This window comes from Stegostoma tigrinum, chromosome 7, assembly GCF_030684315.1.
Source record: "Stegostoma tigrinum isolate sSteTig4 chromosome 7, sSteTig4.hap1, whole genome shotgun sequence".
Taxonomy (NCBI): Eukaryota; Metazoa; Chordata; class Chondrichthyes; order Orectolobiformes; family Stegostomatidae; genus Stegostoma; species Stegostoma tigrinum.
In genome coordinates, this window is record NC_081360.1 from 52,340,431 (window position 1) to 52,356,398 (window position 15,968).

At 42.8% G+C, this 15,968-nt stretch overlaps 1 protein-coding gene across 3 annotated transcripts in view; it reads right to left on the bottom strand.

Moving 5' to 3' along the window:
- Positions 1 to 3,407: 3,407 nt before the first annotated feature.
- mettl8 (methyltransferase 8, methylcytidine) overlaps positions 3,408 to 15,968 on the bottom strand; it is a 63,745-nt gene continuing 51,184 nt past the window's right edge. For all 3 annotated transcript variants that reach the window (XM_048534797.1, XM_048534795.1, XM_048534796.1), the window contains 3 exons: positions 15,476 to 15,582; positions 12,582 to 12,647; positions 3,408 to 3,712 (listed from right to left, as the gene is read on the bottom strand). In XM_048534797.1, coding sequence (XP_048390754.1) covers positions 3,561 to 3,712; positions 12,582 to 12,647; positions 15,476 to 15,582 — 325 coding nt within the window. In that variant the 3' untranslated portion in view covers positions 3,408 to 3,560. The remainder of the gene's footprint in view (positions 3,713 to 12,581; positions 12,648 to 15,475; positions 15,583 to 15,968) is intronic.

Sequence of the window (15,968 nt, forward strand, 5' to 3'; positions counted from 1 at the left end):
GTCCATGAGGAAGGGCATCATCACCCTCATTTACAAGAGGAAGGGGGAGAGGGAAGAAATTAAGGATTGGCGTCCCATTTCATTATTGAACGTGGACTACCAATTCCTGGCCAAGGTCATAGCCAACTGGGTCAGGTCTGTCCTGGAGTCGGTGATTCACCCTGACCAAACGTGCTGTGCCGGGCAGGAAGATCGCTGAGAGCCTCGCGCTCATCAGGGATATGATCACCTACATACAGGACAGGCGGGTGGACACCTGCCTCGTCAGCCTGGACCAGGAGAAGGCATTCGACAGGGTGTCTCATGCTTACATGAGGGACGTCCTCTCCAAATTGGGGTTTGGGGATGGCATCCGCAATTGGGTCCGGCTGCTCGACACCAACATTGTTAGCACAGTCTCAATCAACGGATGGGAATCGGACAGTTTTCCCATCAGATCTGGAGTCGGGCTTGGCTGCCTGCTCTCTCCTGCCTTGTTCGTGTGCTGTGTGGAGCCCTTCGCCGCATCCATCAGGAAGGACGTGAGCCTGAAGGGCGTGACTATCCCAGGCAGCAGAGGCCTTCAGGTCAAGACCTCCCTGTACATGGATGACATCGCTGTCTTCTGCACCGATCTTCGGTCGGTGAGTAGGCTGTTGGACATCTGCGGCCAGTTTGAACTGGCCTCGGGAGCCAAAGTCAATCGGGGTAAGAGCGAGGTCATGTTCTTCGGGAACTGGGACGACCGCTCCTTCATCCCCTTCACTGTCAGGACAGACTACCTGAAGGTGCTGGGTGTTTGGTTCAGTGGAGCTGGGGCGTGCACTATGAATTGGGAGGAGCGTATCACCAAACTGAAGCAGAAGTTGGGCAGGGGGACGCTCCGGTTCCTCTCCATCGCAGGTAAGATCCTGGTTGTCAGGTATGAGGGGCTTTCGGTACTGTTGTATGTGGCGCAGGCCTGGCCTATTCCCTGGACCTGTGCCACTGCTGTCACCCGGGCCATCTGCCACTTCATTTGGGGGTCGAGGATGGACCGGGTCCGCAGGGACACCATGTACAAAGACCTGGAAAATGGGGGAAAGGACGTACCGAATGCCACCCTCGCCCTGATAGCTACCTTTGTGTGTGGCTGCATCAAACTGTGCGTAGATCCTCAGGACACAAACACCAAGTGTCACAACTTACTGAGGTTCTACCTGTCGCCAGTGTTGCGAAGGATGGGCCTGGCCTCCTTGCTGCGGAACGCTCCGAGTAGTTGGACCGTTCCGTACCACCTGTCCTTCGTGGAGAAATTTTTGAAAAGCAACACCTTTGACCACAAGGCCGTCAGGCAGTGGTCAGCATGTAGTATCCTCGAGACCATTCAGGAAAAGGAGAGGGTGGATCCCGTCGTGTGGTTCCCCACGCAGACTGCCAAAGTCAGTTTGCAGAATGCCTCATCGCCAGAACTTTCAAACAAGCACAAGAACATTGCTTGGCTGGCGGTGAGAGGGGCTCTGCCAGTGAGATCCTTTATGCATGCCCGGAATCTCTGCACCACCGCACGCTGCCCTCGAGGTGGCTGTGGGGGGGACGAGACTGTCTATCACCTCCTTCTGGAGTGTGCCTATGCGCAGGAGGTCTGGAGGGGGATGCAGTGATATTTGTCGAGGTTCATCCTGAGCAGCTCCGTGCTCGACGGGCTGTTTCCCGGGACGCACACCGAGACCAACATCAACTGCGCCTGGAGGACAATCAATGCAGTGAAAGATGCTCTTTGGTCTGCCTGCAACTTGCTGGTCTGCCAGCTGAAAGAACTGACCCTGACCGAGTGTTGCAGACTGGCGCACTCCAAGATCCAGGACTATGTGCTGAGGGACGCGCTAAAGCTTGGGGCAGCCGCTGCCAAGGCGTGGTGAGGAAAGACCACCGTATGAAACCCCTCGTCCAGAATAGAAAAAAGGGCCCTATCTGGTAACTGGGCCCAGCTGGCGCCTTCCCCAACTGGTCAGGGGGCCAACGGGGACTGTGCCGGGAGACGACTGCTGGGGTATTTTCTTTGATAATGGGAACTACAGATGCTGGAGAATCCAAGATAATAAAATGTGAGGCTGGATGAACACAGCAGGCCAAGCAGCATCTCAGGAGCACAAAAGCTGACATTTTGGGCCTAGACCCTTCATCAGAGAGGGGGATGGGGTGAGGGTTCTGGAATAAATAGGGAGAGAGGGGGAGGCAGACCGAAGATGGAGAGAAAAGAAGATAGGTGGAGAGGAGAGTATAGGTGGGGAGGGGATAGGTCAGTCCAGGGAAGACGGACAGGTCAAGGAGGTGGGATGAGGTTAGTAGGTAGCTGGGGGTGCGGCTTGGGGTGGGAGGAAGGGATGGGTGAGAGAACAAGTGCACCTTCCAGTCGCAAACCATTTCCACTCCCCCTCCCATTCTTTAGATGACATGTCCATCGTGGGCCTCCTGCACTGCCACAATGATGCCACCCGAAGGTTGCAGGAACAGCAACTCATATTCCGCTTGGGAACCCTGCAGCCCAATGGTATCATTGTGGACTTCACCAGTTTCAAAATCTCCCCTTCCCCCACTGCATCCCAAAACCAGCCCAGTTCGTCCCCTCCCCCCACTGCACCACACAACCAGCCCAGCTCTTCCCCCCCACCCACTGCATCCCAAAACCAGTCCAACCGGTCTCTGCCTCCCTAACCTGTTCTTCCTCTCACCCATCCCTTCCTCCCACCTCAAGCTGCACCACCATCTCCTACCTACTAACCTCATCCCACCTCGACCTGTCCATCTTCCCTGGACTGACCTATCCCCTCCCTCCCTCCCCACCTATACTCTCCTCTCCACCTATCTTCTTTTCTCTCCATCTTCGGTCCGCCTCCCCCTCTCTCCCTATTTATTCCAGTTCCCTCTCCCCATCCCCCTCTCTGATGAAGGGTCTAGGCCCAAAACGTCAGCTTTTGTGCACCTGAGATGCTGCTGGGCCTGCTGTGTTCATCCAGCTTCACACTTTATTATCTTGGGGTATTTCCTTTGCCCTGTTTTGTTTCTTTGTTTTGCTTTTTCCTTTAGTTGGTGTACGTACCCCCTGGGTAACCCCGCGCAGCTTGCATGACTGTGTAGGTGTATAAATGTTTTATACTTTATTCATAAAATGTACAAAAAATATCTTTTCAAATTAAAAAAAATCTGATGAAATGTCTAAAAACGAACCTTCCAGCTCAGTGAGCAAACTTACATCCAGAGCAGTTGTCCTCTTATAAAATAAATGATAGCAACACATCTTGATATTAGAGAGAACAGATTCTGATATGCATCACCTTTGAGAGCAAAGTTAAGTATCTTTTGAATAAGTAAAAAAGACAGAATAACATAGCAGAGTCAAATGTTTCAAGCAAATTTTTAAATAGCATTTTTCAGATTCACTGTGGTACATAAAAGTAAAATTGGATTGTGAAAAAGGAAAGGAAAAAATATGCCTATACATTCAAGGAACAAAAGGAAACTAACAGCATACAGTAATAAAACTTTTCCAAGTGCAGCAACACTGTTTAAGAGAGATGCAAAAATAAATATCTTCCATCTTAACAACACTTTACAGGGGGCTTTAGGTATTTGCATTGCACCCAAACACGATGCATTGCAATTCTTTTTTTGCGGTTTACTTGGAGTCGGCGATCCATTAAGTTTTGAACCTCCTTCAATCCAGCTGAGATGAATATATTTGAAATTTCTTCTGTAGGAGAAGAAACAAACTTATTAAAATTTATTAAATTTGTAAGTTACAAAAAAAGTAGGTATTTGGTGCCTACAGTTATGCTTTAAGTTCTAAACTAAACTTAATTATAAAACCACATTACACAAAGAATTATTGAGGGTAAGAACAGAAGAAAAACCCAGTGACTGCTGAATTTTTCTTCACCTACGTCACTGATACTTAGCACCTATGACGTAAGGATACTGCAGGCTGTACCTCCCTAATTTGACACCCACCGCCCAACCTAAACTCACATAAAGTAAAACGATTATTAGCTACAACACTAACAAAGAGCTGGAATTGTACTGGCAGGTGAAGAAATGATCTGTCTTTCTTCTCATTTTATGTTTAAAAGCTTCCTTGACCTCCAAAGGACAGAAAATTCTCCTGTCTTGCCTGGTCCTAAGGCCGCTGGATTATGTAGCTATATACAGCATTTTCAAATTTTCTTCTCTGCCTTATCACTCATGTAACTAATCAGGTTCTTTTCTGAATATTGCTTTCAAAGGATTCAAGAATCAAAATCTAAAATATCATAGGCAACAATTTGAAAAAAAATTAAAGTCTGCCAACAGACAGATAGCTGTAAGAAATTTATAAAAGGAATGGTGAGTCCAATTAAGGGCCAAATTAGAAACTGGTGGAGATGAGGTGTCCCTAGTTCTATACAACCACACCACATCATCATTTGCCAAGAAGATTTTCTCAAAGCTACAGTAAATGGCTACTGGGATTCAGGTGAGATAAATTGAAATAAAGTGCTAAGAAGCTTGGCAGTACTTAGTAGATAAGTCACACAGTTCAGGTCGGATGTATCCTATGTTGTTGAGGGAAGCAAGTTTTTTTTAAAACAGCAAAAATTACATGGTTGAGTTTATGAAATTGGGTGTGGGTGAGGGTTAAAATGGGAAGAATATCAAGTGCATCGAATGTTTGGTCCCAAACAACCAGCTTCCACATGTTACAGAGATAAGACCAGAGTGGACAGTAATTTCTAATTATCTATCCTCTTTATTCATTACAGGATGAGGACATCACTAGCTCGGCAGCATTTATTGTCCACCCCTAACTGCCCAAATGGCAGTTCAGAATCAATTACGTTACTGTGGGTCTGGAGTCACATGTCGGCCAGACCAGCTAAGGATGGCAGTTTCCTTCACTAAAGGGCATTAATGAACCAGGTGGATTTTTCCCGACAATTAACAATGCATTCATGATCATCGTTAGATACTTAATTCCAGATAAAACCTTGCTATTTTTATAGTGAAGCAGTTAGATTTGCGAGGCATCAGGAAGAACATAAGGGGCTCTGCTGCACTGCCTGTGGACCATGAGAAACAGGAATATTCCTGAGACCCAAGTGACTCCCGAAGAACAAAAAAGAACAGGAACAGGCCACTCAGCCCTTCAAGCCTGTGCCACCATATTTTGCCCTTCCATACCGAAGCGTTCTTCACTTCAGGGTCCATATCCCTCTATTCCTTTTCTATTCATGTATTTGTCCTGGTACTTCTCGAATGCTGCAATTGTGTCTGCTTCCACCATCTCCTCCAGGCACTCAGGACCTTTTGTGTGAAAAACGTGCCTCACACGTCTCTTTTAAACATCCCCCTCGTACCTTGAACCTGTGTCCTGTAGCGACTGACCACCCCCCCCATCACTTCCCGGGAAAAAGCCTCATAGTTTTCACTCTATTCATGCCATTCACAATCTTTTAAACTTCTACCTGATCAACCCTCAATGTCCTACATTCCAGGGAAAACAAACCCAGTCTAGCCAGTCTTTCTTCATAGCTAAAATCCCCCATACCAGGTAACATCCTGGTAAGCCTTTTCTGCACCCTTTCCAAAGCATCCACATCCTTCTGGTAACATGGTGACCAGAACTATAAGCAATATTCCAATGTGTGGCCTAACTAATGTTCTATAAAGCTGCAGCATAACTTGCCTATCCTTACACTCAATGCCAATTCCAATGAAGGCAAGCATGCCACAAGCCTTTTAACTACCTCATCTACCTGCACTGCCACCTACAGTGATCTGTGGACTTACACACCCAGATCCCTCTGCATATCAAAACTCATATGGTTCTGCCATTCACAGTATCATTTCCAACTGTACTTGATCTTTCAAACTGCATCACCTCACATTTTTCCAGATTAAACTCCATCTGCCATCTTTCTGCACATTGCTTTGAACTGATCCACATCCTGCTGTATCCTCTGACAAATGTCCTCACAATCCGCAACTCCACCAATCTTTGTATCATTCGTAAACTTACTAATTAGACCAGCTATGTTTTCCTCCATATCATTTATGCAGACCACCAACAGCAGAGATCACCACTAGTCACAGCCCTCCATTCCAAAAAGCATCCTTCCACTGCTACCCTGTGTCTCCTACGACTAAGCCAGTTCTATATTCATCTTGCCAGCTCACACCTAATACCATGTGACTTCACCTTTTGTACCAGTCTGCAATGAGGGACTTTGTCCAAGACTTTACTGAAGTTCATGGAGACAACATCAACCGACTTTCTGTCAATCATCTTTGTCACCTCCTCAAAAAACTCAATCAGGTCGTGAGGCACGACCTATCCCACTGAAAACAAAGCTATCTATTGCTAATAAATCCATTTACTTCTAAATGCATACAGATCTTGTCCCTAAGAATCTTTTCCAATAATTTCCCTATCATCAATGGGAGACTCTCAGGCTTGTAATTTCCAGGATTTTCTCTGCTACCCTTCTTAAACAATGGGGCAACATAGGCTGTTCTCCAGTCCTTTGGGACCTCACCTGTGGCCAAAGAGGATACAAAGAAGTCTGTTAATGCTCCGCAGTTTGCTCTCACGCCTCCCTGGGATAGATCCCATGAGGACCCCAGGACTTATACATCTTAATACTTTTTAAGACGCACAACACCTTTTCTAATTTACAGCCACATGGCTTAGAAACTCGACACTCCTTTCCCTGAGATCATCCTCCGTGAATTCCTTCCCTTTGGTGACTACCGACACAAAGTATTCAGTTAGGACCTTATCTACCTCTCTGGCTATACACACACAGATTACCTCCTTTGTCTTTGCATCGGCCTTTCATTGGCTACACTCTTGCTTTTAATATATGTATAAAAAGCCTTGGGATTTTCCTTAATCCTGTCTGCAAACAACTTTACATGACCCCTTTTAGCCTTTCTAATTCCTTTTCTAAATTCTTTCCTACATTCCCTATACACTTCAAGTGCTGAATCGGTTCCCATCCTCAGACCTTATGTATGCTTCCTTTTCTTTCTGACCAAAGCCATGATGCTCCTGATCATCCAAGGTTCGTAGCTTGCCACACCTATCCTTCATTCTTGCAGGAATGAGTCTCTCCCGAATTCTTATCAACTGTCGTTTGAAATATTACCACATATCCAATGTAGATTTACCCTCCAACAGCGGCACAGTGGCTAGCACTGCAGCCTCATAGCGCCAGGGACCTGGGTTCGATTCCAGCCTCGGGTAACTGTCTGTGTGGAGTTTGCACGTTCTCCCCGTGTCTGCGTGGGTTTCCTCCAGGTGCTCCGGTTTCTTTCCACAGTCCAAAGATGTGCAGGCTAGGTGGATTGGCCATGCTAAATTGCCCGTAGTGTTCAGGGGTATGTGGGATGCTTCAAGGGGCAGTGTGGACTTGTTGGGCCAAAGAGTCCGTTTCCACACTGTAGGGAAACTAATCTAATCCAACCGAAATTGTCCAGTTCCTGTCTAATGTTGTTGTAGTTCGCTGTCCCCCAATCTAACACCTTCACCCAAGGACTGCCTTATCCCCATCCATGAGTATTTTAAAACTCATAGTAATATGGTCAGTAATCCCAAAATACTCCCCCACCGAAACTTCACTCATATGGCCGGGTTCATTTCCTAAAAAGCATACCTGCTTCCCTGGTTGGACTGTTTACATATTGTGTCAAGAATCCCTCTTGAATGGTCCTTACAAATTCCGCCCCATCTGAGCCCCTAGCACGTAGTGAGTCCTGGTCAATATAGGGAAGTTAAAATCACACACAACAACCCTGCTGTCTTCACATCTTTCCAAAATCTGTGATATATTCTCTCGTCTGCCTCCTGTTGGCGTTTGGGACCCCTGTAGTATACCTCAGCATTATGACTTCACCCTTCTTATATCTGAGCTCTACCCATATTGCCTCACTACATGAGTCCTCTGATGTATTCTCCCTCAGTACAGCTGTGAGCTACTCCATTACCAATAATGCAACTCCCCCATCCCTTTTACATTTCTTTCTATCAGACCAGAAACATCTCATTCCTGGTACATTCAGTTGCCAGTCCAGACCCTCTTTCAAGATAATAAAGTGTGAAGCTGGATGAACACAGCAGGCCAAGCAGCATCTCAGGAGCACAAAAGCTGACGTTTCAGGCCTAGACCCTTCATCACAGAGGGGGATGGGGAGAGGGTTCTGGAATAAATGCGGAGAGAGGAGGAGGCGGACTGAAGATGGAGAGAAAAGATAGGTGGAGAGGAGAGTATAGGTGGGGAGGTAGGGAGGGGATAGGTCAGTCTAGGGAAGACGGACAGGTCAAGGAGGTGGGATGAGGTTAGTAGGTAGGAAATGGAGGTGCGGCTTGAGATGGGAGGAAGGGATGGGTGAAAGGAAGAACAGGTTAGGGAGGCAGAGACGGGCTGGGCTGGTTTTGGGATGCAGTGGGGGAGGGGATGAGCTCCACACAGCTCCACACTTTGTTATCTTGGATTCTCCAGCATCTGCAGTTCCCATTATCTCTGGCCAAGCAGCATCTCAGGAGCACCTTCAGCCAAGTCTCTGTAATCACAATAATATCATAGAACTAACCAAAGTTCTCCATTCATCTACCTTGCCTATTATACTTCTTGCTTTGAAACACATGCATTTCAGACCATCTCCTCTGCTCTTTTCAGCCACATTTCCCTGCCTGTTTTTGTTATTAGTAATGTTTGTCTTGGTTTCTACCTCACCTTCAATTTCTGCATCTACTACCATACTCCTCTGGTTCCCATCCCCCTGCCACAAGTCTAAACCCTCTCCAACCACTTTACCAAGTACCCCCTGGGACATCAGTCCTGGTCCTTCCCACGTGTAATCCATCCAGCTTGCACAAGTGCCACCTCCCTCAGAACTGGTCTCAATGCCCCACGCATGCGAAACCCTCCCGCCCACACCATCTTTTCAGACACATGTTCATCCTGTATACCCTGCTGTTTCTACTCTGACTAGCTCGTGGCACTGGTAGTAATCCTGAGATAACTACCTTTGAGGTCCTACATTTCAACTTCCTAGTTCTTTATATTGTGCTTTTAGCACCTCATCCCTTTTTTTAAACCTATGTCATTAGTACCAACACGTACCACAACCACTGGCTGTTCACCCTCCCCATTCAGAATGTCCTGCAACTGCTTCAAGACATCTAGGGCTCTAGCATCAGAGAAGCAACATACCATCCTGGTCTCTCGTTTGCAGCCACAGAAACAACCATATATTTCCCCTTACAGTTGAATCCCCTGTAACTATTGCATTTCTATGCCTATCTCTCCTTTCCTCTGCAACAGAGCCAACCATGGTGCCAAGAATTTGGCTGCTGCTGTTATCCCTGAGAGACCATTCCCCTCAACAGTATTCAACATAGTACATCTGTTTTTCAGGGGAATTTCCACAAGAATTTTCCACGCTGCCTGCTTACCCCTCATGCTCTGCTTAGTGGTCACCATTCCCTTCTTGCCTGTGGAGTTTGAGTCTGTGGTGCGACAATTCTCTTTATGCGTGCTATCCATGACATTCTCCACCTCAGTGTTCCCAGTTGCCGCTCCATTCCTGATCAAACCACCTACCCCTCAGCCTCCCCAGGTTGTGATTTGGATCTATCTGTATGTCTAACCTGCTCCAGATTTTCCTTGCCTTTATTGGGAAACAAACTAACCAATCAGACGGACTTCCAGGCAGGGAACTTGGGTGAGTGATGAGGTAACCAAGTGTGCATGAGGACAATGTAGGTATATTGAGTTTGAGGACTTTGAAAAGGTATATAATAAAGTTCCAAATATTGGGCCTGCTAGCAAAAGTGAAGCCTATGGGATAAAAGAAGCATAGGTACAAAACTGATAAGGAATAGAAAATGCAGTTTTGGAAAATGACAGTTTTTTAGGCTGGAGGGAAGCAGACAACAGAACTTTCCAAACTTCTGCATTAGTACAACTACTGCTTGTGATAGACATCAGTAACTTGGGCCCGGGGAAATGGCACAATTGTAAAATCTGCATATTTGAAATATTTTGTTTCCAACTGAGTAAGACGGGAGCAAACTTCAAGGAGATATAGATAGACTTATACGATTACCAGACACAGGATGACAAATTCTAAAGCAGAAAAATGATCTATGCTGTTAGAAAGAATGAGGATATGCAACACTTGCTAAATCATACAATTATAATTTCGGTGCAAAAACAGAGAATCTTGACGTGGTTGTATATAAATCTCTTAAATTAGGTTAACAAAGCAGTTAATAAGCATATGGAATCCTAGTCTTTATAAAGAGACACATACCAGAGGTTTAGAAATTATGCCAAACATAAATAGTTTAGCTTCAACTAGAGTAAAGCATTTAAAGCAATTAGAGAAAGAACTGACAATAGCTTGTATTTGCATGGTGGCTTGCTGAAGGAACACAGAAGGTGGTAGTTGATGGGAAATGTTCATCCTGGAGACCAGTTACTAGTGGTGTACGGCAAGGGTCGGTGTTGGGTCCACTGCTGTTTGTCATTTTTATAAATGACCTGGATGGGGGCGTAGAAGGATGGGTTAGTAAATTTGCAGACGACACTAAGGTCAGTGGAGTTGTGGATAGTGACGAAGGATACTGTAGGCTGCAGAGAGACATAGATAAGCTGCAGAGCTGGGCTGAGAGGTGGCAAATGGAGTTTAATGTAGACAAGCGTGAGGTGATGCACTTTGGTAGGAGTAACTGGAAGGCAAAGTACTGGGCTAATGGTAAGATTCTTAGCAGTGCAGATGAGCAGAGATCTAGGTGTCCATGTACACAGATCCTTGAAAGTTGCCACCCAGGTTGACAGGGCTGTTAGGAAGGCATACAGTGTTTTAGCTTTTATTAATAGAGGGATCGAGTTCCGGAACCAAGAGGTTATGGTGAAGCTGTACAAAACTCTGGTGCGGCCGCACTTGGAGTATTGTGTACAGTTCTGGTCACCACATTATTCGAAGGATGTGGAAGCTTTGGAAAGGGTGCAGAGGAGATTTACTAGGATGTTGCCTGATATGGAGGGAAGGTCTTACGAGGAAAGGCTGAGGGACTTGAGGCTGTTTTCATTAGAGAGAAGAAGGTTGAGAGGTGACTTAATTTAGACATATAAAATAATCAGAGGGTTAGATAGGGTGGATAGGGAGAGCCTTTTTCCTGGGATGGTGACGGCGAGCATGAGGGGGCATAGCTTTAAATTGAGGGGTGAAAGATACAGGACAGATGTCAGAGGTAGTTTCTTTACTCGGAGTAGTAAGGGAATGGAACGCTTTGCCTGTAACAGTAGTAGATTCGCCAACTTTAGGTACATTTAAGTCATCATTGGATAAGCATATGGACGTACATGGAATAGTGTAGGTTAGATGGGCTTGAGATTGGTATGACAGGTCGGCACAACATCGAGGGCCGAAGGGCCTGTACTGTGCTGTAATGTTCTATGTTCTATACGTTCTATGTTTATTATTGCAAGCCACATCACAAGGGAGAAATTTTAACATCAAACAACATTAGGAGATATTAGACATATGACTGATGGCTGAAAGCTTGTTTTAGGAAGTCGTTTTTAAGGTGTCTTAAATGAAAAGTGAGGAATCAAGACACTAAGTATAGAGAAGGAATTTCATAATTTAGGGCTTCATAGGAAGCTAAAGGCAAAGCCACCAATGATGGAGTGACTACAATCAGGGATGCTCAAGAAACCAGAACAGAGGGAGGGTTGATTTTGAAGCATGTAAGTGATGATGATTAGAGATGAAGACTGACAGTCATAGAGGAATTTGAAAACAAAGATAGACAAAATTTGGAAAACTGTTTTACACAATGGTTAGTTAAAATTTGAAATGCACTGTCTTATAGGGTGGTGGATACAGATTCAATTATAACCTTCAAGAGGTACTAAAGGAGATAACAAAAAAAGCAATGTGGAATGAATAGGACAGTCGAATGAACTGGATGGCCCCCTTCTGTATTGCAGTATTCAATGACTCAACATTACTATGAAAATGTACTTTGCTGATTCATCTAATACCAACAATATGTTGAATGGCTCATTACCACTGTTGCAGGAATTTGTCCACTTATATTGACAAGTGTGATTTCTCTTGTAGGGTGCTCAAAAGAATCAGCAGTATCTCCATAATAAATCCTTGCCAAGCTCAGCATCCAACATTATTTCAATAAAGTTGCAGTTAAACCATTACCTTTGTTCTGCAACTCTAGACTGTAGCATATAATGTTTTGTTTCAAGCCAATTTTCACATGAATGGCATTCTTCCATCTTCATTGGAAGAATGTAACATTCGCATACAGTAGACAGGGGGCTTATTCTACCCGATGAGAGCTGTAAAACATCCTTAGCTTGTGTTAACATTTTCAATGAAATATTTATTTGACTTAATTATGAAACGTATAGTTATTAAGTAAACATTTAATGAGAACACCAAATTATTTATGCCCTATCTATGTATTGATTCTGAAGAGCTCTTCATTGGGAATATATTTTGTATTATACGTCTCCCAATAACGTGTTCTTCTTAAAGCTCTCCACTAAAGTACATACCTTTTGTGAAGAAGTAAACACATGTACCATCTCCCCGAACATAGAAGTTTCCAAATAAGCAGCGACCTAATAACAGAATTTAAATATTTAGATTCTTGAAATTAAACTGAAATAATCTTGGGTAGGTTTTTCACATACATTTATATTGCTTCAGCTAAATATTAAATTCAAAATATTTCTGATGAAGTAACAGTGTCCTGTTGTGGCCAAAGTTTCCTAACGGGTAAAACAAAATTGAGATGATAATGACATAAATGCAAGGATTCCTTACAATACAATTTTGAATTAGCAGTACACCTCATATGATACAATTGTAAGTGTACCAATTGCTACTTACAAACAGAAAAGCAGAGCTTTGATTCTTAATTTATCAAAAATGTGTGATCATAGACCATGCTTCAATAATTCACTTTAGAATATTAAAGTTGCAAATTTTAAAAAAATCCTGCAAGAACTCCCGGTCCTATTGTTACCTTGTGACTGTAACCAGGGGTGATGTGGGTCATTTTTTTGGATTGGATTATGCTCAACAAAGCCACTCTAACACTGAAATTAACTATATACACTCTTTGCTCAAAAATCTCATAGAAAAGACAGTTAATTTGGTAGGGCCTCTGTTTAAAGTGAAGTTGTGCAGCAACCTGCCAGTGCTTTGACCAGAATTACTTATAAAGTAACAGGCATCTTGTACAATATTTTTCCGAAGCAGTAGCTCTGTAGCCAGCTCTCCATTCATCTAGGCTGTATGTAAGTATAGCTTCAACTGCGCAGCCAGCCAGACTAATCAGAAAATCCAATACTTAAATTGTGATGGGGCAGCCAAGGAAATCACTGGGAGAAGTACAACTGTACCCATACTAAAGAGCGAAACAAATACCAGTCATGAAAACTTCGTCTAGAAACTGCTCATTGTATATTCATTTCTCACCCAATAATTATGGCAAGAACTGAATGTGTGTCCTAACAGAAAACAAAACCGAAATGGAAGAGGAGAAATGCAGATTTTACTATTGTTCATTGCCGTATTGTTATAACTCAGCTTTATGGATGAAATTTAGCTACCAAAGCAGAGGTAGTTCAAATATGGATGTCACACATAATGAGAAGATTTCTGATTGCTGAATTAACTCCAGTAAAATAGCAGCAGTCAGTAGGGATACAGCAGTATTCTTTCATAAAGAATGGTCATGTAAAAAGAGAAAACAAATATTGAAGATAAGTGCCACATGCAAAATTTTATACAAAAATCTTAAGTCAAAGTATAAAGTTGGCCAAAAGATAAATCCAACTTGCTACGTCTGCATAATGACAGCAAGAGTTTTGGTGGTTGCACCAGCTACAGCAACCTGAAAAGCAAGGTGTATTCCTGATTGCTTTAGAACTTATGAAAATAATCTTTTAAGTTAATATAAACAAGCATGCGTACAGGAGACATTGTTCATGGTGTTAAATTCTGACCTTTTAAAGGCATTTCAAACATTAAGAATCATTTTGGCAGAGTCTGTAAATGTTGCAAACAACTGTGACAGAAGATGGACAGACAATAGCACTAATTAAAATGAGTGATTTGCTACCTTTCAAAGAGAATGATGGAAAATGCAGACTTTAAAATAACAGGCTGTACCATCTGACAAAATATATGGTTGTGAAATAGGAGCAAAGTTTTGAAACTATAGTTTGGTTTAAATTCAATATTCAACACCGGCTGGAAAACATAATCATTTCCAACAGGTACAATCATATGATCTCTCACTATAGAATGAAATGGCATGCATCACAACTGACAGCTGAAGAATGGTTAGATTGGATCCAGAATTTGCTTTGTCAATACAATTGCAGATATTATTTTAAAAATCTCTGAAGATGTTGGGAAAATGTTCTGAATTTTGCAGTTGGGACATTTGGTAGGAATGACTTCTCACTGCAATCTGCATCTTTGGGTGAACACTGGTGGTGTAACTAGGCCAACGGAAATAACAGGTGGAACTTGTAATGCAGACAGCTATTTCAAAATTACTTATCTCTGCTATGCACAGCAACAATTTTCAGCTAATGGTGACATACTATGCTATGCAGCAGCAAGCCTTGATGATGACCTGCTGGGGTACTATTTCCAAAGAGCTTTTATGTCATTGCAAAATAGGCAGCTGCAATTTGAAATTGCAATTTTTTAAAAAATAGCCCTTAGTTTATTTACATACCATGTAATTATATTTGAAAGTCTGTTGTTTATTGGGTATGTTACTGCCTAATAGGAGTTTGGTTGATTAATGTTTCGTTAAGAGTATTGGATGTGGTGTTTATTTAGAGTTCATTACTACAGTCTTTTAAAAGTCAGGAAGGATTATAGTTAGGGCAGCAGAGGCGAAAATCCTGGAATGGTTAAAGAATTAGAAGCTGTGACGGCAGGATTATGTGAATGCATGAGCCTGATAGACAATTAACTTGTCACACTTGCATTTATCTTTGTTAACTTAACATTGTTAAAATGTAAAAATCTATAGTCTATATTTTGGAATCTGAATGATCTTGCTGAAACTAACCAGAAAGGAATTATTTTGTTACAATAACTTTAGTAATGACTTATTTTTAAAATCATGGTAAAAATGTTTAAAATCATTTAAATGTGTATTTATTGTACCTTTTTCCTTGAATTTCAGTGCGTTCCCAAGAACAAACCCTTTGTTACGTAATGGCAAATATTGACTGCATTTCCTATCACTAAATATTCTAGATTTAATCCCAAAATTCGGGGACAATCCTGACAGGGCTGCAGCCATGCTGGAGTCACTACCAAAAAAAAGTAAGAAAAGAAAACAAAGATAGAAATTCACAAAAAAAAATAGACGTACAGGATTTTCATACAAATTTTAAATAAAAATTTAAGAAATTACCTTTCTTTAATCGCAGTTGAGTCATATCATATCTGCCATAATCCCGAAATAATATCATCCCTCCAGGTTTAAGCAATTTGCTTAGTTGATTTACGACATCCTGCATTCTGAAGGCATGGAAATAAATTTCTGCTAAATGTGCATAAAGATTGACAATTTTACTGCAATAAAGATACATTTGTATTTAAAACATCAGAACAATCTGGTATCAAAAAACAACTATTTGGCATCAAAATATCACAGGAGGCCATTTTGAAGGATAATGTCACTTCAATTATTTTGAAAAACTTGCAAGAATGTTTTTAATTATAGTGAAATTGCTTGAATCAGAATCTCTATTTAGCTTATGTATCATTTTGAAACGTTATATGCTGTAAGCATTGATCGGAAATGGAAACTTTGCTTCTTTCTCCACAAATGCTGCTCAACCTGCTGTATATTCACAGCACTGTTTGTAGAAACAGTCCAGTTTTTAAACTGACATTAATCCTGT